Below are 20,784 nucleotides of genomic sequence, written 5' to 3'. Positions count from 1 at the left end.
TGGTGGAGCATGATAGTGGAAGCTATGAAGATCTTTATTGAGGCGGAACGTGGCAGTGGGAACAACCAAAGTCGCAATGTGGAGATTGTTGGGTGTTGCTCTTTGGAGTCCCACATCGGTAGGAAATGAGGAAGAGGCAAGGCTCAAGGCCTATAAAAGGAGGCTAGCCTCCTTGATTAAGTGCACCAAGTTATAAGCTTAACTAATAACTTGTGACTCTAGTATAATTTTATTTTATTTTATTTTTTATTTTTTGTAAAAGGGAAAGAGGTGATAGTTAAAGTTTTGCTAGTGAGAAATCTTTGTGGGTGTCATTTGGGGTGAGAAAAAAAATTGGAAAAAGTCTACTCGCCTCGCTCTTAGGTCTCGTTGTGTTATCCCGCTCGACGTGAAAAATAATTTATTCATTTTAAAACACACAAAGCCAAACGATCTTATTATTCTCCTACGCTGCCTTTGCACGTTATCTCTCTCGCCCATCGCCCATTGACCCTGTGAGCCCCAGGTTCATCTCCGACAGAATCTCCGAACCCCAGCTCCATCTCCGAGCTCATCTTTGTCCTTATCTCTACACGTTTTTTTTTTTCCTCCTAGACCTACCATTTCACCGTCCCCAGCCCCACCATCTCAGCCATCTTTCCGACGGAATCTCCAAGGTAGAGTAATTATTTTTGTTCATCTCAGTTTCCTTCCCCTACACTAGACTAGGGAGGCCGAGATGTTGTAGTTTTTTTTTTTTTTTTTTTTTTGTCTAGAATTTTTTTTTCTTCTGAGCTATGTTATGATTCTTGCTTATTATACTAAGGAAGGGAATGAAAATTGAATGATGAAGACATTTGTGAAAAAAGAGATTGCAGTTGACATGTTTGTGAAAATGCTTGTGAGAAGTGAAATTCCTGTGAAATGGAATGGTCTCTCGGTTTGACATGCATTACTAAATATTCAATAGATGTCATAATGCTTATTTCATTATATGTTTATCTCTAGCTCTCGTATTACAACTATTCTTATAAAGGTTTGTTTTAATATCCTTGTTTCATATGTTGTATATTTGTAGATAATTTGAACGTTGTAACAGATGCTAACATAGAATTTTCAAATAATAAGTGTGATGAGGTAGAAATTGATAAGGAGATTGGAGGTGAGGAAACTATTGAAGAACCTACGGTTGTAATGCAATTTTCATTATAAAAGAAGTGCATGCTTATTATATGAAGTATGGTAAGAAGAAATGGGTTTGGGGTATCTAAAATGAATATTAGACAGGATGACAATAGGACGGTAAGATGGTTTTGCTTGGCATGCGCTCAAGGAGGCACATCGAAGAGTACGGTTGTCAACGTTATGAAACCAAGATAAATAGTAAAGATGGGGTGTAAGGCTAGGTTTAATGCGGTATTCAATGTTGAAGGTGGATATACTATATCTAAGGTGATATTGGATCACACACACGCCTGTAGTCTGGGGAAGGTAAGACATTTTAGATGCTTTAAGAAGGTTGATGCTCGTGTCGTTAAGAGGCTTGAAATAAATGACGAGGCAGGAATATGGTTGTCTAAAAATTTCAAGTTTGTGGTTGTGGAGGCAAGAGGTTATGAGAATGTAACATTCGGGGAGGAGTGTCGAAATTATATTGACAAAGCATGACAACTTCACCTCAGGGTTAGAGGTGGCATAGCTCTATGTAACTATTTCGAAGATATGCAAAAAAGAAATCTGGAATCTTATTATAAGATTGACATTGACAATGAGATTCTGTTAAAGAATGTGTTTTGGATAGATGCCTGGAGTACAAATGTGTATGAATCATTCAGGGATGTGATTACATTTGATACAACATATCTAACTAATACGTATAAAATATCTTTTGCATCGTTTATGGGTGTGAATCACCATGGACAGTCAATTTTACTCGGGTGCGGATTGATATCCAGTGAGAATGCAGATGCATTCGAGTGGTTATTTGAGTCATGGTTGCAGTATATGAATAACCAACCGCTAAATACAATCATCACAGATCAAAACAAGGCCATGAAAATTGCAATCTCGATGGTGTTTCCAACTTCTAGGCATCACTTCTACTTGTGGCATATAATGAAAAAGCTTATTGAGAAATTTGGTTCTCATTGTCAATATGGGGAAATCAAGAGTATTGTACATAAGTACGTATATGACTCTTTCAGTCAGCATGAGTTTGATGAACATTGATGTCATATGCTCGATACATTTGATTTGCATGAGAATGCATGATTGATATTACTGTATAGTGATCAAAATTATTGGGTGCCGGCCTATGTTAGAGACACATTCTGGACAGGAATGTCAATCACACAGCGAAGTGAAGGAATAAATGCATTTTTTGACGACTACGTTCACTCTAGAACTACTCTGAAGCAATTTGTTGACCAGTATGATTCGGCCCTTAGGAGAAAGGTAGAGAATGAAGAAATTGCTAACTTCAATTCCTTTAACATATACATTCCTTGCATCAGTCGCTATCCTCTTGAGAAACAATTTTAAAGTGCATATACTCTTGCTAAATTCAAAGAGGTACAAGAGTAATTGCGAGGATTTTTATATTTGACTACTAAGGAGATGAGGTGTAAGGATGGTAGATATACGTTCGTTGTTGTGGATGAGGTTCAAGTTGATTATGACTTATTAAAACGTGTAACCATTAATGTGGAAGTTGATCAAGATCCTCTTGATGTGAAATGCAGTTGTAAGTTATTTGAGTTTAGGGATATTTTGTGCAGACACGCTCTTCGTGTCTTAACTCAGATGAGCTAACATACAATACCATCAAAATACATTTTGGATCGGTGGAGGAAAGATGTTAAGTAAAAATACACATTCGTGAAAAGTAGTTATGATACTACCAGCATCGATGATGTAAGAAGGTACGACAAGATCCAAAATTACTTCTATGAATTGTGTTCCAATGCTTCAAAGACTGAGAGCAGTTGTGTTAAATTGGTTAGTTAGATAGAACAGTTGAAGACACAGTACCCTGGTATCGCTGATCATGATTAGGCCTGAAAACCAACATTATCGGTTTGGTTTATTCATGAAACCGAAAGCAACATTTTGTGGGTAAAAACCGATCAAAACCGACCGGTGTTAAGGGCTGAAACCGGCCTGCTTCGGTCCGGTCGGTTTGGTTTGATCGATTTGGGCTTTTTCATGGGCCCTTTTTGGGCCTTTGTTCTATCCCAATTGGGCCAATTCAACAAATATTTTGGACTTTTTTTTTTCTCATTTCATTATTTAAGTTCTTTTTGAGTTGATTTCATTTTAATTTTTAATAGTAATGTCATTTATAATTTTCTACTTTTACTAACTAACTATATTAATTATTACTTACTACTTATTACATAATTAAAAAAAAAATAACTTCACTGGATGTTTAGTATTACTTAATACATATTAAAAAAAACAAAAACAAATTGTCTTAAGTATAGCAAAATGCAACTAAAAAATATAACATAATTAAATGGCAACAAATTGGATAGTTGCTACTTGCTACTTCAACTTCAAGCCGTCAACTTTCAATCTTCAATACTTGTCACGTTTGATTGTGTGTCCAACTCTATATACAAACATTCATAAATATTAATAATAAGAATAAAACATCAAATATTAGTGAATTTGGTTTATAAAAAATACGAAAATTAAATTATAATAAAATCAAAGAAAATATTACATGATTCTACTATGAAGCTCTCCACATTATCTATAGCCTCCCGGATGTCAATGATTGTTGTCGGATGTTTTAACCAATTTTGAGTACAAATCAGTGCCTCAACGGTTCTCAGAGCCAATGAACTTCGAAAAAGGTCAAGCACACGACCTCACGTACTAAATGTTGACTCGGATGCAACCGTGGAAACAGGCATGGCCAATAAGTCTAGTGCAATCCTCGCGAGTATAGGATAATTAGCCTCATTAATTTTCCACAAAGTCAACAAGTCAAACGATGTGGAGAGTGCCTCACAACCATCTGATAAATATCGATCTACTTCTGTTTTGACAATATTAGATCCCATGACGGAAGATGTTTTATACCACTCATAGAACCATTTGGTCTCACGCTTGCCATCACCATCATTCAAGGTTCTAGATGTCGGAAGGGGCACATGTTTTTGGGTACTTATGGCGGAGCCGAATTCCGCATACAAATCTTTCAATACTTGTTTCACACTCGACACCAACTCCTCAGCACGAAACTCATTATGAACTTTCCTCAAGTGGAAAGTAAGAAGTCCTAACTTGCTTCATGGATCAAGCACAACTGCAATTAACATGAGCAAGTTTAGCCTGTCTAATGACCCCCAATACTTATTATATTTTGTTCTCATATTTATGGTCATACGCTTCAAGCAACTATTAGGACTCTTGCTCAACTCCATCAACTAATTTTGGAGATCACAAATCTCCAGAAAACTGGTGTTGGCTGTCACATATAAAGATCCAAAAAATCTATTAGTAGCATCATAAAATATCTCAAAAAATTTAACAAAAACCCTCACTGTCTCTCACTCACTAGCTTTAAGAGGCCCCATGTGCCCAGACCCAAGGCCATCATCAAAGTAAGAGAGGTAATTATAATCCCCACTCTCCATCCGCCTAAAAGCCTTCTCAAACCTCTCAGCCGCCTCCAACATCATATAAGTTGAGTTCCATCGTGTCTGTACATCAAGACACAACATTTTCTTACAATCAATTTTTTCTTTTTCTGCACATCTCTTAAACTTGTCTAATCTTGCAAGAGATGAACGCACATATTTAGCTGTATTTCTAACCATTGTGATGGTGTCATTACACCCCTTCAAACCCTCATTCACAATAAGATTCAATATATGAGCACAACATCTCATGTGCATATACTTACCCCCCAACAAATTCCCACTCAAAAACTGTTTCAAATATGAAATTACAGTATCATTTGAACTTGCATTATCAACTGCCACAGTAAATATTCTATCAATGCTCCAATCATATAAGCATGACTCAGCATATCTCCCAATAGTTTCCCCTCGATAATTAGGGATTAAACAAAAGTTAATGATTTTTTTTTCTGCAATTTCCAATCTTTATCAATGAAGTGTCCAATTAGACATAGACACATATATTTCAAATTTTGTATTGGTGTCCATGTATCGGTTGTCAACAAAATCCTCATGCTACCATTTTTTAACACTTTTTAAAGTTTTCCCTTTTCACTTCCATACAATTTCATACAATCTCTTGCCACTGTGACATGACATGGCACTTTAAATCGAGGTTCAAAAGACCAACACACTTTCTTAAATCCTTGTCCTTCAACAACTCTAAATGATAACTCATCAACAATTACCATCTCTGCAATCGCCAACCTTACAGCATCTTCATTATATTTGTGGGTTATAAGACTCCTTAACATACCATCACTCTCTCCAACCCCTCCTCAGGTGTTGCCTCACCTGTTAATATTTTTTGATACCTATCCAAAGGCCCACGTTTATGAAGATTTTTAGGACATGACGGCAAATGGTTTTGTATTATTGAAGTCTCATTCCTCTTTAAGTGGCAAACATACGTCTTGCCACAATAATTACATTTAGCTTTTGGATTATCTATAGCACAACCATCCACCTTCATAAAATGATCTCAAACAATAGATGGATCCTTCCCTTTTCGTTTTTTAGGTAATGGACAAGTAGTACTAGTAGGGGCACTAGGGGTTTTTGATGACTGGATCTCCCTCACATCATCTCCCAAGTTAATGGTTGGTGTTGATGCATCAACATCAATCGGAGACGACGAAGAATCCATCTAATTATAAAACAAAACATAAATGTTATACATTAATACTTAATACGTTATCACATACATTATAAAACAACACAGTGATTATTAATTTAGTATTACACAACAGCTAGTTTGTAACATAGCAAACATCACAAGTCTAAGACTTTAATTTAAGTTTAGTTCACTCATCACATTTCATGCTTTAAATTCATGGATTCAAAGACTGGTAAGAAAATAAAATTTCCAAATAAACACAACCCACAAGTCTATCACAGACACACACACAAATTATCACACACTGTCTGTCACAGTTACACTGTAAGCATTTCGGGCCTTCAGCATAAGCTCATTTTGGCATTGCTCCATCACACACGACACAATGTCAGTCACAAACCACAATATTTTTAATATGCAATGCAAAAATAGAGATTCAATATTTCATCTTCCTCCCAAAAAATTCCTCAAGAAATTAACATTAACAACTAACAAAAAAATTGAACTCAGAAAATATGAATTACAGTTCTGAAAATATAAAACTTATAGTGAGATGTGGGCCATATGGGTCGTTTGCGACGAGAGAGGAGAGAGGGATCGACGGGAAAGGATAGTGTAGACTGATAGTGCAGATCACATAAAGGGAGAGGGAGATTGCAGGTCACTGACTCACTGGGTCCGGGGAGAGGGAGAGCTAAGAGGGAGTCTGGGACTGGAAGCGGCTCACGAAGACGAAAGAACGAAGAGGAAGGAGAAATAGTGCCTGCCGCGGGGGGGTGGGGTTCTAAGTTCTAACCCTACCCAAAAATGATGCCGTTTGATTTAGACCAAACGACATCATCTCGCCATTGTTTTTTTTCATAGGTTTAAGATCAAAACAACGCCGTTTCATGTGAAACGACGTCGTTTTGTATACGAAATATATATAAAAAAAATATACAATTAACGTCGGTCAGTTCTTCGGTTTAGACCGGGTCTGAACCATAGACCAAATCGGCCGACGTCAGTTTCGTTAATTTGCTACCGCTAGCCGACCGGTTCTCTGTCGGTTCTTGAATCCGGTGGTCGGTCTGCGTTGGCGGTGGTCGGTTCGGCCGGTTTGTGTACAACCCTAATTATGATACTAGCAACACAGTTGATACAACTCATTTGACGGAAGCTTTGACCCCTAAAGTTCTTAGTCCGTTGGTAGTTTGGAATAAGGGAAAACCACCATCTAAGAGAAAAATGCACCCCGCTAAAAAGAGTATTAAGAAATCCAATACGAAAAGACGATTGCACAACAACGAAACTGAAGTTCATTTTTATTAATGTTGTATGTTAAATTTACGATTCACTTGGTTTGAATGTTTTGTTATTTTTTATTTACTTTATTTTTAAATTATACTAGGATCAACAAAGTCAATTTTGGACACATGCGCCAGAATTTTTTCAACTCCTTCCACTGCTCATCACTCACAGGTAATGTGAAACTAAAATATTTTGGTTATGGGTTTCGTGAATTGCGTTACCACTTACAACATTTTTTTTTATGCCCATATAGGATAACACTACGGAGGCTTTCCATCAGGATTTCAGTGCTTTTTTTATTGTGGAGGCTTTCCATCGGGACTTCAAGATTTTATATTGTAATCTTGAAATTTTATTGAACCTATTTTTGTATTGACGTGTTTAGATCAAGTGATTCTAATATTGGGATTTTATTGAACCTTTTTTGTATTGACATGTTTAGATCATAATCGTAATCATAATCATAATTAGGCTATTAATTGGATTTGGATTACCTAGTACTACACAACCACCCAAGATTACATGAAATTACATTAACTTCAAAGATTACATATTGTCTTAAGATTTTCCAAAAAACATACCTAAACAAAATACTCATGACATTGAAATTTCTAAAACTACAATGACTCTCTTAACATTTCTCTTGCACCTTTCAATATCTATTTCTAGTCGATGTCGAGTAGTTTGGACATCTATTGCCAGATGTTTCTTTTGAATTTCGGTCTTTAAACGGCTGATTCCCTTCTCGCCATATAGTGCTATTTCCGGGTCATGCCAATAAAAATATCCGCAAGAATATCCAGACTGCAAAATCAACCAACACTAGGGATGTAACCGGTCCGGTTCGGTCCGGTTTTGGATAAAATCTAGGACCGAACCGGTATGTACCGGTTTTGTATTTTTCAAAACCGATTACGCACCGGTTACCCACCTAAATCGATACTTCCGGTTTTACTGGTTTCTGGTCCGGTCCGATTTTTCAGATTTTTAAAAATGTAAGTTTCACAATTTTTCATTAAAAATTTGTTTATAAAAAAAAAATTGATTTAAAAAAATCTGTTTTATACTTTTATTAATATATTAGACTATATAATAATGTATTAATATTAGACTATTAGTATAGTTATAAGTTATATATTAGTATTAGTTATAAACTTTTAGTGATTTAGTATTAACATTTTATGTAATAATTTATAAATTATAATAAGAAATTATTTCATATATGAATATATATAATTATATATAAAAATTTATAATTATACATAATATATAAAACTTATATATATTAATATATATATAATATTTTGTATAAAACCTATATATACAATAATACAAATATTATTTTATATATATATTTTTTATCAACCAGTCCAGTTCGGTCCGAAAAATCCTAAAACCGGAACCGGATCGGAACCGGCCGGTTTTTACATTCTAAGAATCGGTTTCGGACCGGACCGATTTTTCGATTTGAATTTACACCCCTAACCAACACATTAGCAAACAAGGATTACCACATTTCTTAGCAAACAAGATTGAAATAACATACCTCAAAGTTTTGGCAACTGAAAAATCGACGCTCTTCATTATCCTTTGTATGCGTAGTTCGTCTACATGCTTTCATACCACAAAAGCATATTGGGTATTCATTTTGCCAAGAGTTCTTTGAGCCTGAGATATTGCTAGTGCTATTACGTGCTTCCAACATTGTAGGATTACCACACTTCTTTAACAGCTTTTGTCCTTCAAGAAATGAAAATGAAATATTTCTTTGTATACAAAATAATTATATCAAAGCCTCTATAAAATGTAAAAACAGATACATTATAGCACCTATGACCTTATCACAATAAAATGGCAAAACAGATACATTATAACACCTATGACCTTAGAACAAATATGTCTTGTGGAATTTAAAATTACACTGTTTATTCTAAATATACTACCCTCTTACTACTACCAAAAATCAATCAGTCAAAATGATGAATTCATTTGAATTTAGGAGTCTTTAGTCATGGGTTTGGGAACAAGAGGTGATCAGAATTAAAAAGACTAGGCTCAACAAATTTAATCATTTGTATGCATTTGTCATGAAGTGGTTTAATGGGTCCATAATCCATTGAATTGGGTTCATAGATCTCATGATGTCATGCCAGGGTGGATCGGTAGTTAGTGTTTAAGAATTGCCAAATTCCATATGTTAATATGCTCTAAATTCTTGATGCACGAAGTGGATTTGTAAGCTACTAGCTCATATTAAATATATGTTTCTTGTCTCAAAACGAGTTCAAATAATATATTAGGCAGCTAGGTATAATTAGAGGATTCAGAATTTAATTACTTCCCCACATTCAAAAAGAAACCAAACATATATATGTATATATATATATATATATATTTATATACACCCAACTAGAAGTAGCATGTGGTGACATAATTCAAGAGTGAGGTTGCGCTCATGATTCCTCTGCATCTCTGGCTCTTGTTCCCAGTCAATACTGCCACTGCATATCAAACATCCCAAATAGCATCTTAACAGCACTGCTTCAAAACAATTGTATATATGTAGTCTAGTTTTAAGAGACCATTCCATTTCATTGTAATTTCTCTTCTCACAAGCATTTTCACAAACATGTCAACTGCAATATCTTTTTTCACAAATGTCTCAAACATTCAATTTGCATTCCCTTCCTTAGTACAATAAGCATGAATTATAACAACATAGCTCAGAAGAAAAAAAAAATTCCAGACAAAACAAACAAAAAAAAATTACAACATTTCGGCCTCCCTAGTCTAGTGCAGGGGAATGAAATTGAGATGAACAAAAATAATTACTCTACCTTGGAGATTCTGTCAGAGAGATGGACGAGATGGTAGGGTTCCAACTGGAGGGGTTGGGGACAGCGAAATGGTTGGTTTCGGCGGGCAAAATGGTGGGTCTGGGAGGAAAAAAAAAGATACAGAGATGAGGTCGGAGATGGAGCTGTGGTCCAGAGATTCCATCGGAGATGAACCTGGGGCTCACGGGGTCGATGGGCGAGAGAGATAACGTGCAGAGGAACCCTTTTAAGAAATTTCGTAATAAACCGTTACCCTTTTTTGGTGTGTTTTAAAATGAATAAAGAACTATGCCACGTCGAGCGGGATATCACAACAAGTCCTAAGAGCGGGGCAAGAAGCATTGCCCAAAAAATTGTGTACTGATTGTAATAATTTTTCACGTGGTGGTTTTTCTTCTGTTTTGGGAGTTTACTACGTAAATTCTTATGTTGTTATTATTTATCTATTTTTCTTGATATTCTTGCAAAGAGTTGGATCCTAAGGGGAGAATTTGGGAGGTCCGAATTCCCAACAGAGAGACACTTTGTAAACGATTTTCCATTGTCATGTGTTAGTTTCAGGTATTACAATCACCAAGCAGACATTGAGGCATTATAAAATAAATAAAATCTTTAAAAGAGTGTCAAGTTAGCCCCATGACTTTCAAGATTTTGAGTGGGCAACTTGATCTTCTATTTCTTTACTTCATATAAGTTTGATGTGATGATATATGCTATATCATTTCTCATTTATATTTGAGAAATGTTTGCTTTACATATAAATCTTATTAAAGAAAGTTTACACACTTATACTAGGACACAGTTAAATATGATTCATAGCATTGTAAAGCTCCTTTTATAATAAAGTAGATATAACATATTGCATTGAATCACATCAGTTGTGGACTTAGCCTCATTTGGATAGTGAAATTGTTTTATCTCATCTCATCATTATAATTTTTTTAAATTTTCACATAAAATATAATAAACAATTCAACTTTTTTAAATTTCAAAACAATAATAGTATTAAAAAATAATATTCTAATAATATTTTATATAACTTTTAACTTTTATCTAAAATCATCTCATCTTATTTAACTATTCAAATCGTACCTTAATACTTCACTTTCATTTAATAGTAAGACAAATGTGATAAGTACGACAATGAAAATTATATAACTAATTAATAATAATAATATATAGATTTTAGAATATCAAAATCATAGGGGTATAAATTTAAATCGGTAAACTGGAAAATCGGTCCAGACCGCTTGGTCTGGAATCGGTTCCTATATTATGAAAACCGGCCGAATCCGGTCCCGTTTCGGTTCCGTAGTTTTTGGGACCGGACCGGACCGGACCTATATATAAAAATTAATTTTATGTATATAAGTTTCATATATAATATATAATTATATATTAAATTTTATATATAATATATATAATTATATATCATATATGAAATAATTTTATATTATAATTTATAAATTATAACATAAAATGTTAATTTTAAATATGAACATTTGTAATTTGTTTGATCATATGTTATTAATATAATTATATATAAGATAATGTTATTATAATTTATAAAATAAAAGTTTAATCTTAAAGATGAAAATTTAATTGATCAAATGCTTTAAACATAATATATATTAAATTATTAATAACATTTTATCATAAGAAGTAATATTTTATTATATATTTTTTACATTTTAAAAAAATTGAAAAACCGGACTGGACCGAACCGGAAATCGGTAAAACCGGAGGTAACGGTTTAGAAGGGTAACCGGAGCGTAATCAGTTTTGAAAAATGTAAAACCGGTACATACCGATTCGTTCCTAGATTTTATCCAAAACTGGACCGGACTGGACCGGATACACCCTTACAAAATCAGGGGTAAGGAGGTAACAATGCTTCAAACTTAAGGGCATTTGAGCGGCTTTATTGTTGATGCCCACTTAATTTATACATGCAAAGGACTTGATGCATGTAGAGTTATACGAAGGTTGTCGTCCGTTCAAATTTCAAGCATTCGCCTAAACAGAAATCCTAGTCTGGGACGCAACCTTGGACCCGATCTCCCTCCAGGGCGAGGTTTGTCATACAAGATAATGTGTCCTGTGAAGTCAGTTAAATGTACCACGCCAACTGATGTTACTAAGGATAATTTTTTTTAAGCAAGTAGGATTTGGTACCAACGGTCCTTAAAAAGACAGTCCACAATTGCAATACGAGTTATGATCGAAATTGTTTCTGTAAATTCAGTACATGAGCCTGAGGCCCGGCAATTGGTATCCCAAAGTTTTACGGGTCTTGCTGTCTTGGCCTTGTGGAATTATTCTATTACACAGTTTTTTTATTAATTGATCTTGCTCATGTTTGGCAGATTTACTACATTAAATTTGTCAACTGGTTTCTATCGGCAAACTTGTATGGTTTGCTCCCTCTTCTGAGGAGCTCCCTTCGTTGTAGATCCACCATTTCTCTTGAGTATGATTCCTCTCTCTCCCTTCCAAACCAATGTATTCTGCTTTCATTCTTCGCATACTGCATACTGCATGGTTAGTGAAAAGAAGGAAAAGGAAAAAACCAGCTGAAGCATTCTTGAATAATCATGGTGATATTTCTGTCATTGGGACTAAAAGTCTTTTAAAAATTTGTTGGTACAATCTTATTACAGATTAAGGCCCCGTTTGGAATTTAGACTCAACTCAGTTTAGTCTAATTTTTAGCTGAATCTAACATTCATACACTCAACTCTCAAATTACTAAACTCATCTCAACTCAAAATCTCTTTATACGTGGAACCTATAACATTGTTCAACTCAAAGTGTAATTGTTGTTTGCGTCCGCAAGTGGAGACTTTAAACCATATTCTTTGTGAGGGAGACGGAGCGAAACATGTTTGGAAGTTTTTTGCAGAGGTTTGTTGACTTTGTCTACCGCATATTAGAAATTGGGAAGGGATGATGTCCTTCTAGTGGGAGCACTCAACGGAATCTTCACAGGTTGGTTGGATTCGTGGAATCCTACCGATTAACGGAATCTCGTGGGCATTGTGGAAGGCTAGGTGCTCAGCCAGAGTGGAGAGTATTACATTCGAAGTAGGGGTCATTTTGCGGGTTGTTAAAATCTCGCTAAGGGACATCACAAGTAACTTATGGAGGTTCCGAAGGATGGGTAGTCAAGACCAGTCAGTGTTGTAGGAGTTGAATTGCCCAATTGTTCTAGTTTATGTGAAGAAGCCTAGACCTGTTGCGTGGAGTCTGCCGAAGGATGGAATGTTTAAATTAAATGTGGATGGGGGATCGTGCGGAAACCCAGGATTGTCGGGTGGAGGTGGTATTATTCGTGATTCACAAGGAAGAGTGTTAGCCGAGTTTGCACATTTTTATGGTCGAGCAACAAATACAATTGCGGAATGTAGAGCTCTACTTGATGGCCTTCGTTTATGCCGGTCGTTGGGGTTGAGAGAGTTATTGGTAGAATCCGATTCAAGTGTGGTGATTGGGTGGTTAGTGTCGGGTGTGTGTAATTATTGGTTTTTATGGGATTTTTGGGAGGAAGTGAAGAAGCTTGTTGGTGTTATTAATGCTCGTCTTCAGCATATTAGAGAAGCAAATATGATGGCGGATTTCTTGGCAAAAGAGGGGACAAAAGGTAGAATTTTGGATTTTGGCCAAGAGTTGATGCAAGGTCGTATTCGGGGCTTAGTTCGTATGGATAAATTGGGTATTCCTTATATTCGACATTGATGTAATTTTTTGGTTGCTATGGTTTTTGTAAACATGGTTGTTCCTCCACCTTACTGAGGGATTTTAATAATACGAGGCTTGACCACGTTGGTTTATTTGAACAAAAAAAAAAAAAAAAACTCAATACATTTTTATATGGGAGACCCACAACTTTTTTCAACTTTCCATAAATACATCTTAACTCATATTAACATTCAAACATATCCAAATACATCTTAGGTAGACCCTACAAAACTCACTCTATCATCTCAAATCATTACTATTTATAAAGAACTCAATTCATCTAAACTCAGCTCAACATCTAAACGAGACCTAAGTCAATTTCATTGCACCCGAAGTTAAAATTAGGTCTGTACGTTTAGATCTCGATCTAGATACCAGTGTTGTTGCTTCATTGAACGTTGTGGGAAGTGAATGAAATGCAAATCGCCAATAATATTATGACCCAAGTTGCATGCAGGCGCATACTGCAAGCCCAGATAATTGTTTTCAACATGCAGTAACACTTTCAACAGGAAATGCTTTGTAGAACCATCTCAAGAAAGTAGAAGTTTCAAGAATGCAGACTTGTCTTAGAAACGCATATGCCATTTTATTGAAAAGGTAGCTAGTCTTGTAGGGGATGACACGCCTCTTGTCCCATCTATTCTCTTAACCTGTTGTACCCTATAAACACACTTGATTTTCTTCCACGGTTTCCTCAAAACTCTCACAAAGCTTCACACATAATGGCTCTTATATACAGAAACAATTAGAAACAATAATCTTCACCAACCATAGTCTCATTGTTTTTCTTGTCCGAATATACATGGTTTCTAATTCTAACAGGTCATCTTCTTCTGCAAAAAATTAGAAGAACAAGCATACAACTGTTTATTCTTTGACCTATTTCTTTCCCCTTTTGTAATCGAGTTAAATTTGCAGTCAACTTGATATATTTTATATCTTGTTAGGAGGAAATCAACACTGCTCTCTTCCAATCATTAAAGCTCTGGTTTAAAGTGCCCTGCGGAACATGATAGTATGTCAACGTTAGAAGAATGTCGTAACACCACTCTGCATCGATCTCAAATGAACCTCTGCAAATTACCATTTGATCCCAAATTGTCAACAGCTGGACAAGAATCAAATCCCACTTGGAAAAGACCATGGAGCTCATTGTCTAAGACAGTCTGCATGTAGAAAAAGATGCCTCATTTTAGTATTACAAGAAGAAAAAAGGCGTGCAGAATGAATTGAAGAAATTAAACTCCACCTGCGGCAACAAAGGATATTTTGAAGTTGTACTGGAGATACTTGGCAAGGTCCCTTGAAATGTTCCACGATGAAAACGATGAGAGGAGCTTGTTCCAGGACCAAATCCGAGAATAGCTCCGGTGCCACTCCGTGAATTAATTATCTACATGGGGAAATCTAAGATGAAGTTAAATTCATCAACAAACATAATTGGCATACACATTAAATCATCAATCAAGTTCAGTAATAGGGTGATCTTGACTTACATCTTTTGACAGAATCTGTTCTATATCAACGTTCTGTTCTGGATTGACAGTGGCGAGTTTCATTGACAAAAACTGCAACATGATAGCAAGCACATTTTCACCGAGTATTAGAGCACTCAAGAGCCACACCATCACGGTTTTAAAATTGATTTGCATTTGTAAATGACAGACATTTCTCGATGAAAATATCTCCCAAAGTAATCATAATACAAGAATATAGTTGAACCTAAACTCTTGTTTCATTTAGTCAGAGCAACTTTCTGTCAGAAAAAGTAGGTCCTAAGTTGTTAAAAGAGAGAATATCATCATCTGGTATTGAAGTAGCAATATAAGACCACGGATAAAAAAAGAAACTAGTGATATAAGATCAACTGAACTGGCTTGGGTCCAGTTCCCATTGGATTTATGCAAGCTCTGGTTTTGAGGCATATCGTGGGAAAGAAATGAATAAGTTCCTAATCTTTTAGAGTTGCAAAATAGCATGAGTAGCACTAGGCTTGCAGCTTACCGCTGCAAGTGACCGCTAGTGCAAAACTAGTGTTTTTTTTTATCCAAATTTTTTATTCACATTTTTTTTATCATTTTTAAATATTTTTAAAGAATAAAAAAAAATGCATCAATACACTTAAAATCACTTCCTTAATCACTAAGTAAAAAAAAAAATTTAGCAAGCGGTCGCACTGAGCGGTATAAATGGGGCGGCAGACTAGTTTTATCCAAATAGCATACCTCAACTTGTTGTTGTAGCGACTGCACGTAGTTGATAATCTCGTCAAGCATTACTGCCTTCCCAGTAATCTAAAACAGTAAATAGCATCAAATTAACAAGTACACAAAGGAAGATAAGAGATCATTCTGAAACTTGACTCACTCCGATTACCTTATTGCATCCGGGTACAAGTTCTTGAAGCAATCTCATCCTCTCACTAATCTTTTCTCTTCTGACCTGAAAGCAGAGAGTTCTATCATTCCAAGCTAATAACAAAGCAAAAGCTTTTCTTAGATGTATTTAACATGTTAATAAGAAGGTACCCTTTCGGCAAGGCTATGACTGTTTGTGGCCTGGCCCCTTCGTGCTCTAACATGAATATAATTTTCTTTAAAACCATCTGCACTGGAAGCATTTTTACCTTGTTTTCCCGTTTGTTTACCACGAAAATTTGAACCTGGGTTTTGTTCAGTTTTAGGTTTCTTCTCATCTGATTCTTTTTGAACATCGGAGCTCTGACCAGACAGATCCTTCTCCGTCTCCCCTGCAGCATTCTACCACGGACAACAAAGTACTTTCACTCTTTTGGTAATAAAAAAGCAGAAGGCCAGAAAATCTTCAAGATCCTAAATGTTGCAATAGTAAATATCTCAAGTTACCTGTCGCGGGCTGACTGGCGAATTGTTATAATCAGACACTCGTTTCCTTCTCTTTGCATTAGGTGAAGATCCTACAGCACCCTCTCCTGACATTTGGCGATCATCCTGAGACAGTGCACCATTTGTTGAAGTTCGTCCAGTGCCATCCTCTTTGCTTGAGGCATAATTCTGAGGACACTCAGAATTAACAATCTGGCTACACTCGGGAAGGCCAAAGGAATTAACCATATCTGAGAAGCTGCCACTTCCAAGGCACGGAAGCTTTGGCACAAGTTCAACATAGGTGGAACTGGATGGATACTGTACCAGGTGGGATGTGCCACTAATTCCCTGATTTTCCAGAACAATAGGGTAGGGAGTACTGGCAAATTCTCTGTGAGAAACCATGGAAGAACCCCCAAAATTCTCATTGTGGCTCAATGAAACGAGTGGATCCCAACCAGAACTAAAGAAAGGATCAGCTCCATTTGAATGTTTATACATAGAGACAGAGTTCATAATCATTCCCGAAACCTTTTCAGGCAGTGGGTTTGTGCTCATTCCTGAAGATGGACATTGGAGGATACCCTCATTTTCATGACCATCCATCTCCTAAATTAAGAAGCTACACCGACAGAAATAGGAAACTCACTTGTATCCTAAGCAAGTGAAACCCCGATCAAAACAGTTGCTTCAGACCAGGACTAAAACAAATGAAACTATAAAACTAAAGGTAAAGTGGGTTTGACCAAAATTGACCGGTGATATCTTGCAGGACTCAACAAGGAACGAGAAACCTTGGCAGCTTTATAGAACTCATAGGGTGTAAAGCAAAAGAAGCCTCTTATTGCAGCATCCTATAGACACAAAGTAAAAGGACCAATCCAAATCTATCAGGCATAAAATCTAAACGGCACCAGCAAATTACCTCTTCCTTTCGAAAACCCTAGGATCGAGTCTATCGAATTCTAAGGAAAAAGGAAAATGCTTCCCACAGACAGGAAAGTGAACCTTTCAGAGCATAAAGTAGACTTAGACAAACGATGGCATCGGCTAATTAACAGCTCAACAGACTAGCGAAAAGAAAGCAGATTCCCTTTTCCTCTTTTGTTTATGGGAATTGGGAGAACTGAATTTTTCATGTCCTCCACTCAATCAGTCATCATTGCGTTTGCCAAAAAAGAAATCAATGTGATTGATTTAAGCAAGCTTGGATCTTTTCAAGAAAGACTTGATTGAGAAGGATCACTTCAAGTTTCAAGCAATGAAAAATCTGGTATTTGAAGTAGTGCCCAGTGAAATCCAAATGAAGAAATGACCAGTTCTTCAAGTTTCGAAATCAAAAGGCCCAACAAACCCAAGAACCACTAGACCAGGAGTTGCAGAAACCCTTTTGACAGATTCTCGGATGAGTACCAAAAGAAGAACAAAAAGCATCAAATTTTTGCTATAATTGTGCACTAACTGAAATGGGGCAGTGTTTTAGCACTGAACCCCGAATTGGGCATTTGATTGTACCTTCAAGAGCATCGAATGCTCTGTTAAAATTCGACAAGAGAAGCCAAATTCACCACTTGGGTACTTGCTTAAACGGGCAGAGAAAGTATCAAATATCAAATTTAACAGATCATAGACAATCTAGTGAGCTCTTAGGCTAGAGACAGAGAGGAGAGATTGACAGAGAGAAGAGACTTTGCATACCTGCCTCGGCCATGGAGTGACATGTAAGGTTTTAAAAGACAAAACTACTGCCAACTGCTCTTCAGTTGTAGGTGAATTATTACAGAACCTAATCACTTTTCCCTTCCCACTGCTTCCACACTTCACTCCTGTAATTTCTCTCACTCTAATCTTGGATTATAATATTATTTACTTTGAATCTTCGCCATATTTTATTTTTTTTTCCCTCTCAGAGGAATTGAGTCTTTGGAGAGGTGCTTCCCTTCAAGACCAAGCTTGCTTGCTTCTTTGACATGGTACCTTTTTTTACTGACACACTTTGCCAACTATTCCAACAGACCTCTCTTTGCTGTTACACACTCATTTTTCTCAGTGCCAACTAACCCCCCGCCCCGATTTATACTGAGAAATCCCTTTATGCACCTAACCTCCATCATCCTCCATGTACACCACCATCCATCACACTAATTTTCAGATCTACCATCCAAACTCTGGACAACTTATATTTCCCAAAAAAAAGTATACCATCAGTCTCAATTCTCAAACGTGATCGTGCAAACTCGATGATACATTTGAACAAGTGTACGGCTGTGATTATACAACAAGGGTGAATACCCGTGGTTGCAGGACAGAAAAGACTTGCTCTTTGTCTCCCTACATTTTAATATCTTGTGTAAGCAGCAATCTTTTTCTTTTACTTTTTAGGGGCTTCGGGTCTCAGGAACATAAGGAATAATGGAATCTAATCATCAAATTTTACCTATTTGTCATTGTACGGGTTCCAGCTGTATATGTGCGTTTTTTTTTTTCCGTCCCTTGAGAGTAGCTGTATATTATTATGTGCTTTGCCTGTTCAAAGCCTTGGCCAACTAATCTAGTCAAACCAAATTATCTGGTCAACCTCTCATCCGGTTGTGATCTTGCTGGAAAAAAGATCAAATTATTCCGAAATTAACGGCTAATTTTCTTCCAAACCCCAGTTGTGATCCAGTGCAAGACACCCCTTAGGCTTGGTTTGTATAGTAAGTTGAGATAGAATGAAAGTTAAATAGTAATATAATATTATTTTTATTTTAAAATTTAAAAACATTAAATTGTGTATTACATTTTATTTAGAAATTTGGAGATGTTATAATTGTTAGATGGTTTCACTATCCACTTTAAAAAAAAAAAAAAATTACTCTCACCATATACTAAAATATAAAGAAATATTTTATTTTATTTTATTTTATTTTATTTTTTCTAAATTTCTTGAAATTATTTCGTAGAAATTGCATTAGAGTGCATGCTAGTGATCAAACCTAAGCAGGCATGGTTGGTAGCACTACCCTAATTTTAAATTACATATTTTAAAAAAATTAAAATCATATTTAATGCAATTCAAACATTTTATATCATCTATAAAAATATATAAAATATAAATTTATTGACTAGTTTTAATAAAAATATTTTACCAATCTAAATAGTTTCCATAAATATATAATTAATGTCTTTAATCTCAATAGTCGATATTTTTTTGCCATACTAATCTTTGTGAGTTATGAAACATTACGCATATGGCAATACATTGTTAAGGTAAATAAACTTCTTGTGAGTCTATCCAAAACAATATTAAAACTTGGTTAGAACAAAAATATCTTATATACTAGGAGAAGCTTGTTTCGTACGGTCAGAAATTTCTCAACTTAATTCTGCATAAATAAATAAGTAGTGCTACGCATACGCATAATATTATAGGTATTGAGTGGTAATCTTATTTTATTAATGTTTTAATTTGAATTTTAAATTTTAAGATTTTCATTATTTTTAATAGCTGACATATTTATGTAAATAAAATTATAAATATATATAACACTTTTTTACATATATTGATCTCTCAAATAATAGTTTTAAACTTTAAAAACAATAGTATACAATAAAAATTAAAAACAACTAAAAAATGCAGTTCATTTAAAAAAAAAAAAAAAAAACTATTGAATAAAGATTGAAATGATTTAGATGTTGGGTGAAGAAGGGACCCCATGCGTGTCCTTCATGGTGGATAGTCAAGGAGAATCTCTGGAAATTATGATTGAAGTGGTACACCAAACTTATCAACGTGGGTACTCAGGCCAAATCATTCTTCACAGTACCTTCCTATTTGCCCTTGGGGCCTGCGACTCCCCACCCTTTATAGCATGGAAATGGCAAATCTCAAAACCTCGAGTTCCAATTTTGATTTTTTTGTTTTCCTATTACTGTGACCATGTCTGTTCAGATGCTGTGCGATGCAGATATTCAATGAGACTCGCACGTATGTGCGGATTAATATGTTGTTCTCACTATTTTCCATGGGAGACAGTTCAAAATTGAGAAATAGCCATTAGCCAGTGGTTTTGATCGAAGGTTTTGAGTTCTATTCTTCCAGGGCTGTAAACTAATTAACTATCGCTGAAAATAATAGTAAATCTTAATATAAATATAAATGATTAACGTCTTGTTTATTTTTATAAAATTTTTCATCTTAACTCATCTAATTATTATAATTTTTTTTTAATTTTTATGCAATATAAATTAAACAATTCAATTTTTTTAAATTATAAAATAAAAATAATATTAAAAAAATATTT

General features: G+C 35.4%; 1 protein-coding gene across 1 annotated transcript; it reads right to left on the bottom strand.

Moving 5' to 3' along the window:
* Positions 1–14,364: 14,364 nt before the first annotated feature.
* On the bottom strand, positions 14,365–18,569 carry LOC121262962 (transcription factor bHLH74-like). The gene is made up of 8 exons (XM_041165683.1): positions 16,517–18,569; positions 16,181–16,411; positions 16,029–16,094; positions 15,878–15,946; positions 15,149–15,220; positions 14,902–15,045; positions 14,737–14,818; positions 14,365–14,652 (listed from the first exon to the last, which is right to left on the bottom strand). The coding sequence occupies exons 1-8, from the start codon at positions 17,102–17,104 to the stop codon at positions 14,630–14,632; spliced, it is 1,275 nt and encodes a 424-aa protein (XP_041021617.1). The 5' UTR covers positions 17,105–18,569; the 3' UTR covers positions 14,365–14,629.
* Positions 18,570–20,784: the final 2,215 nt, after the last annotated feature.

This window comes from Juglans microcarpa x Juglans regia, chromosome 4S (assembly GCF_004785595.1).
Source record: "Juglans microcarpa x Juglans regia isolate MS1-56 chromosome 4S, Jm3101_v1.0, whole genome shotgun sequence".
NCBI classification, from domain to species: domain Eukaryota; kingdom Viridiplantae; phylum Streptophyta; class Magnoliopsida; order Fagales; family Juglandaceae; genus Juglans; species Juglans microcarpa x Juglans regia.
Note: the sequence above shows the minus strand (reverse complement) of the source record. Positions and strands in the feature narration are given on the sequence as shown.

What these genes read in the sequence shown, in the direction of transcription:
- LOC121262962 (XM_041165683.1), bottom strand. Translation starts at nt 17,104, where the DNA reads ATGGATGGTCATGAAAATGAGGGTATCCTCCAATGTCCATCTTCAGGA. An exon ending in CGCTACAACAACAAGTTGAG is followed by an intron (nt 15,221 to 15,877) that starts GTATGCTATTTG and finishes ATCATGTTGCAG; the next exon opens with TTTTTGTCAATGAAACTCGC. An exon ending in TGACAATTTGGGATCAAATG is followed by an intron (nt 14,653 to 14,736) that starts GTAATTTGCAGA and finishes CATGTTCCGCAG; the next exon opens with GGCACTTTAAACCAGAGCTT.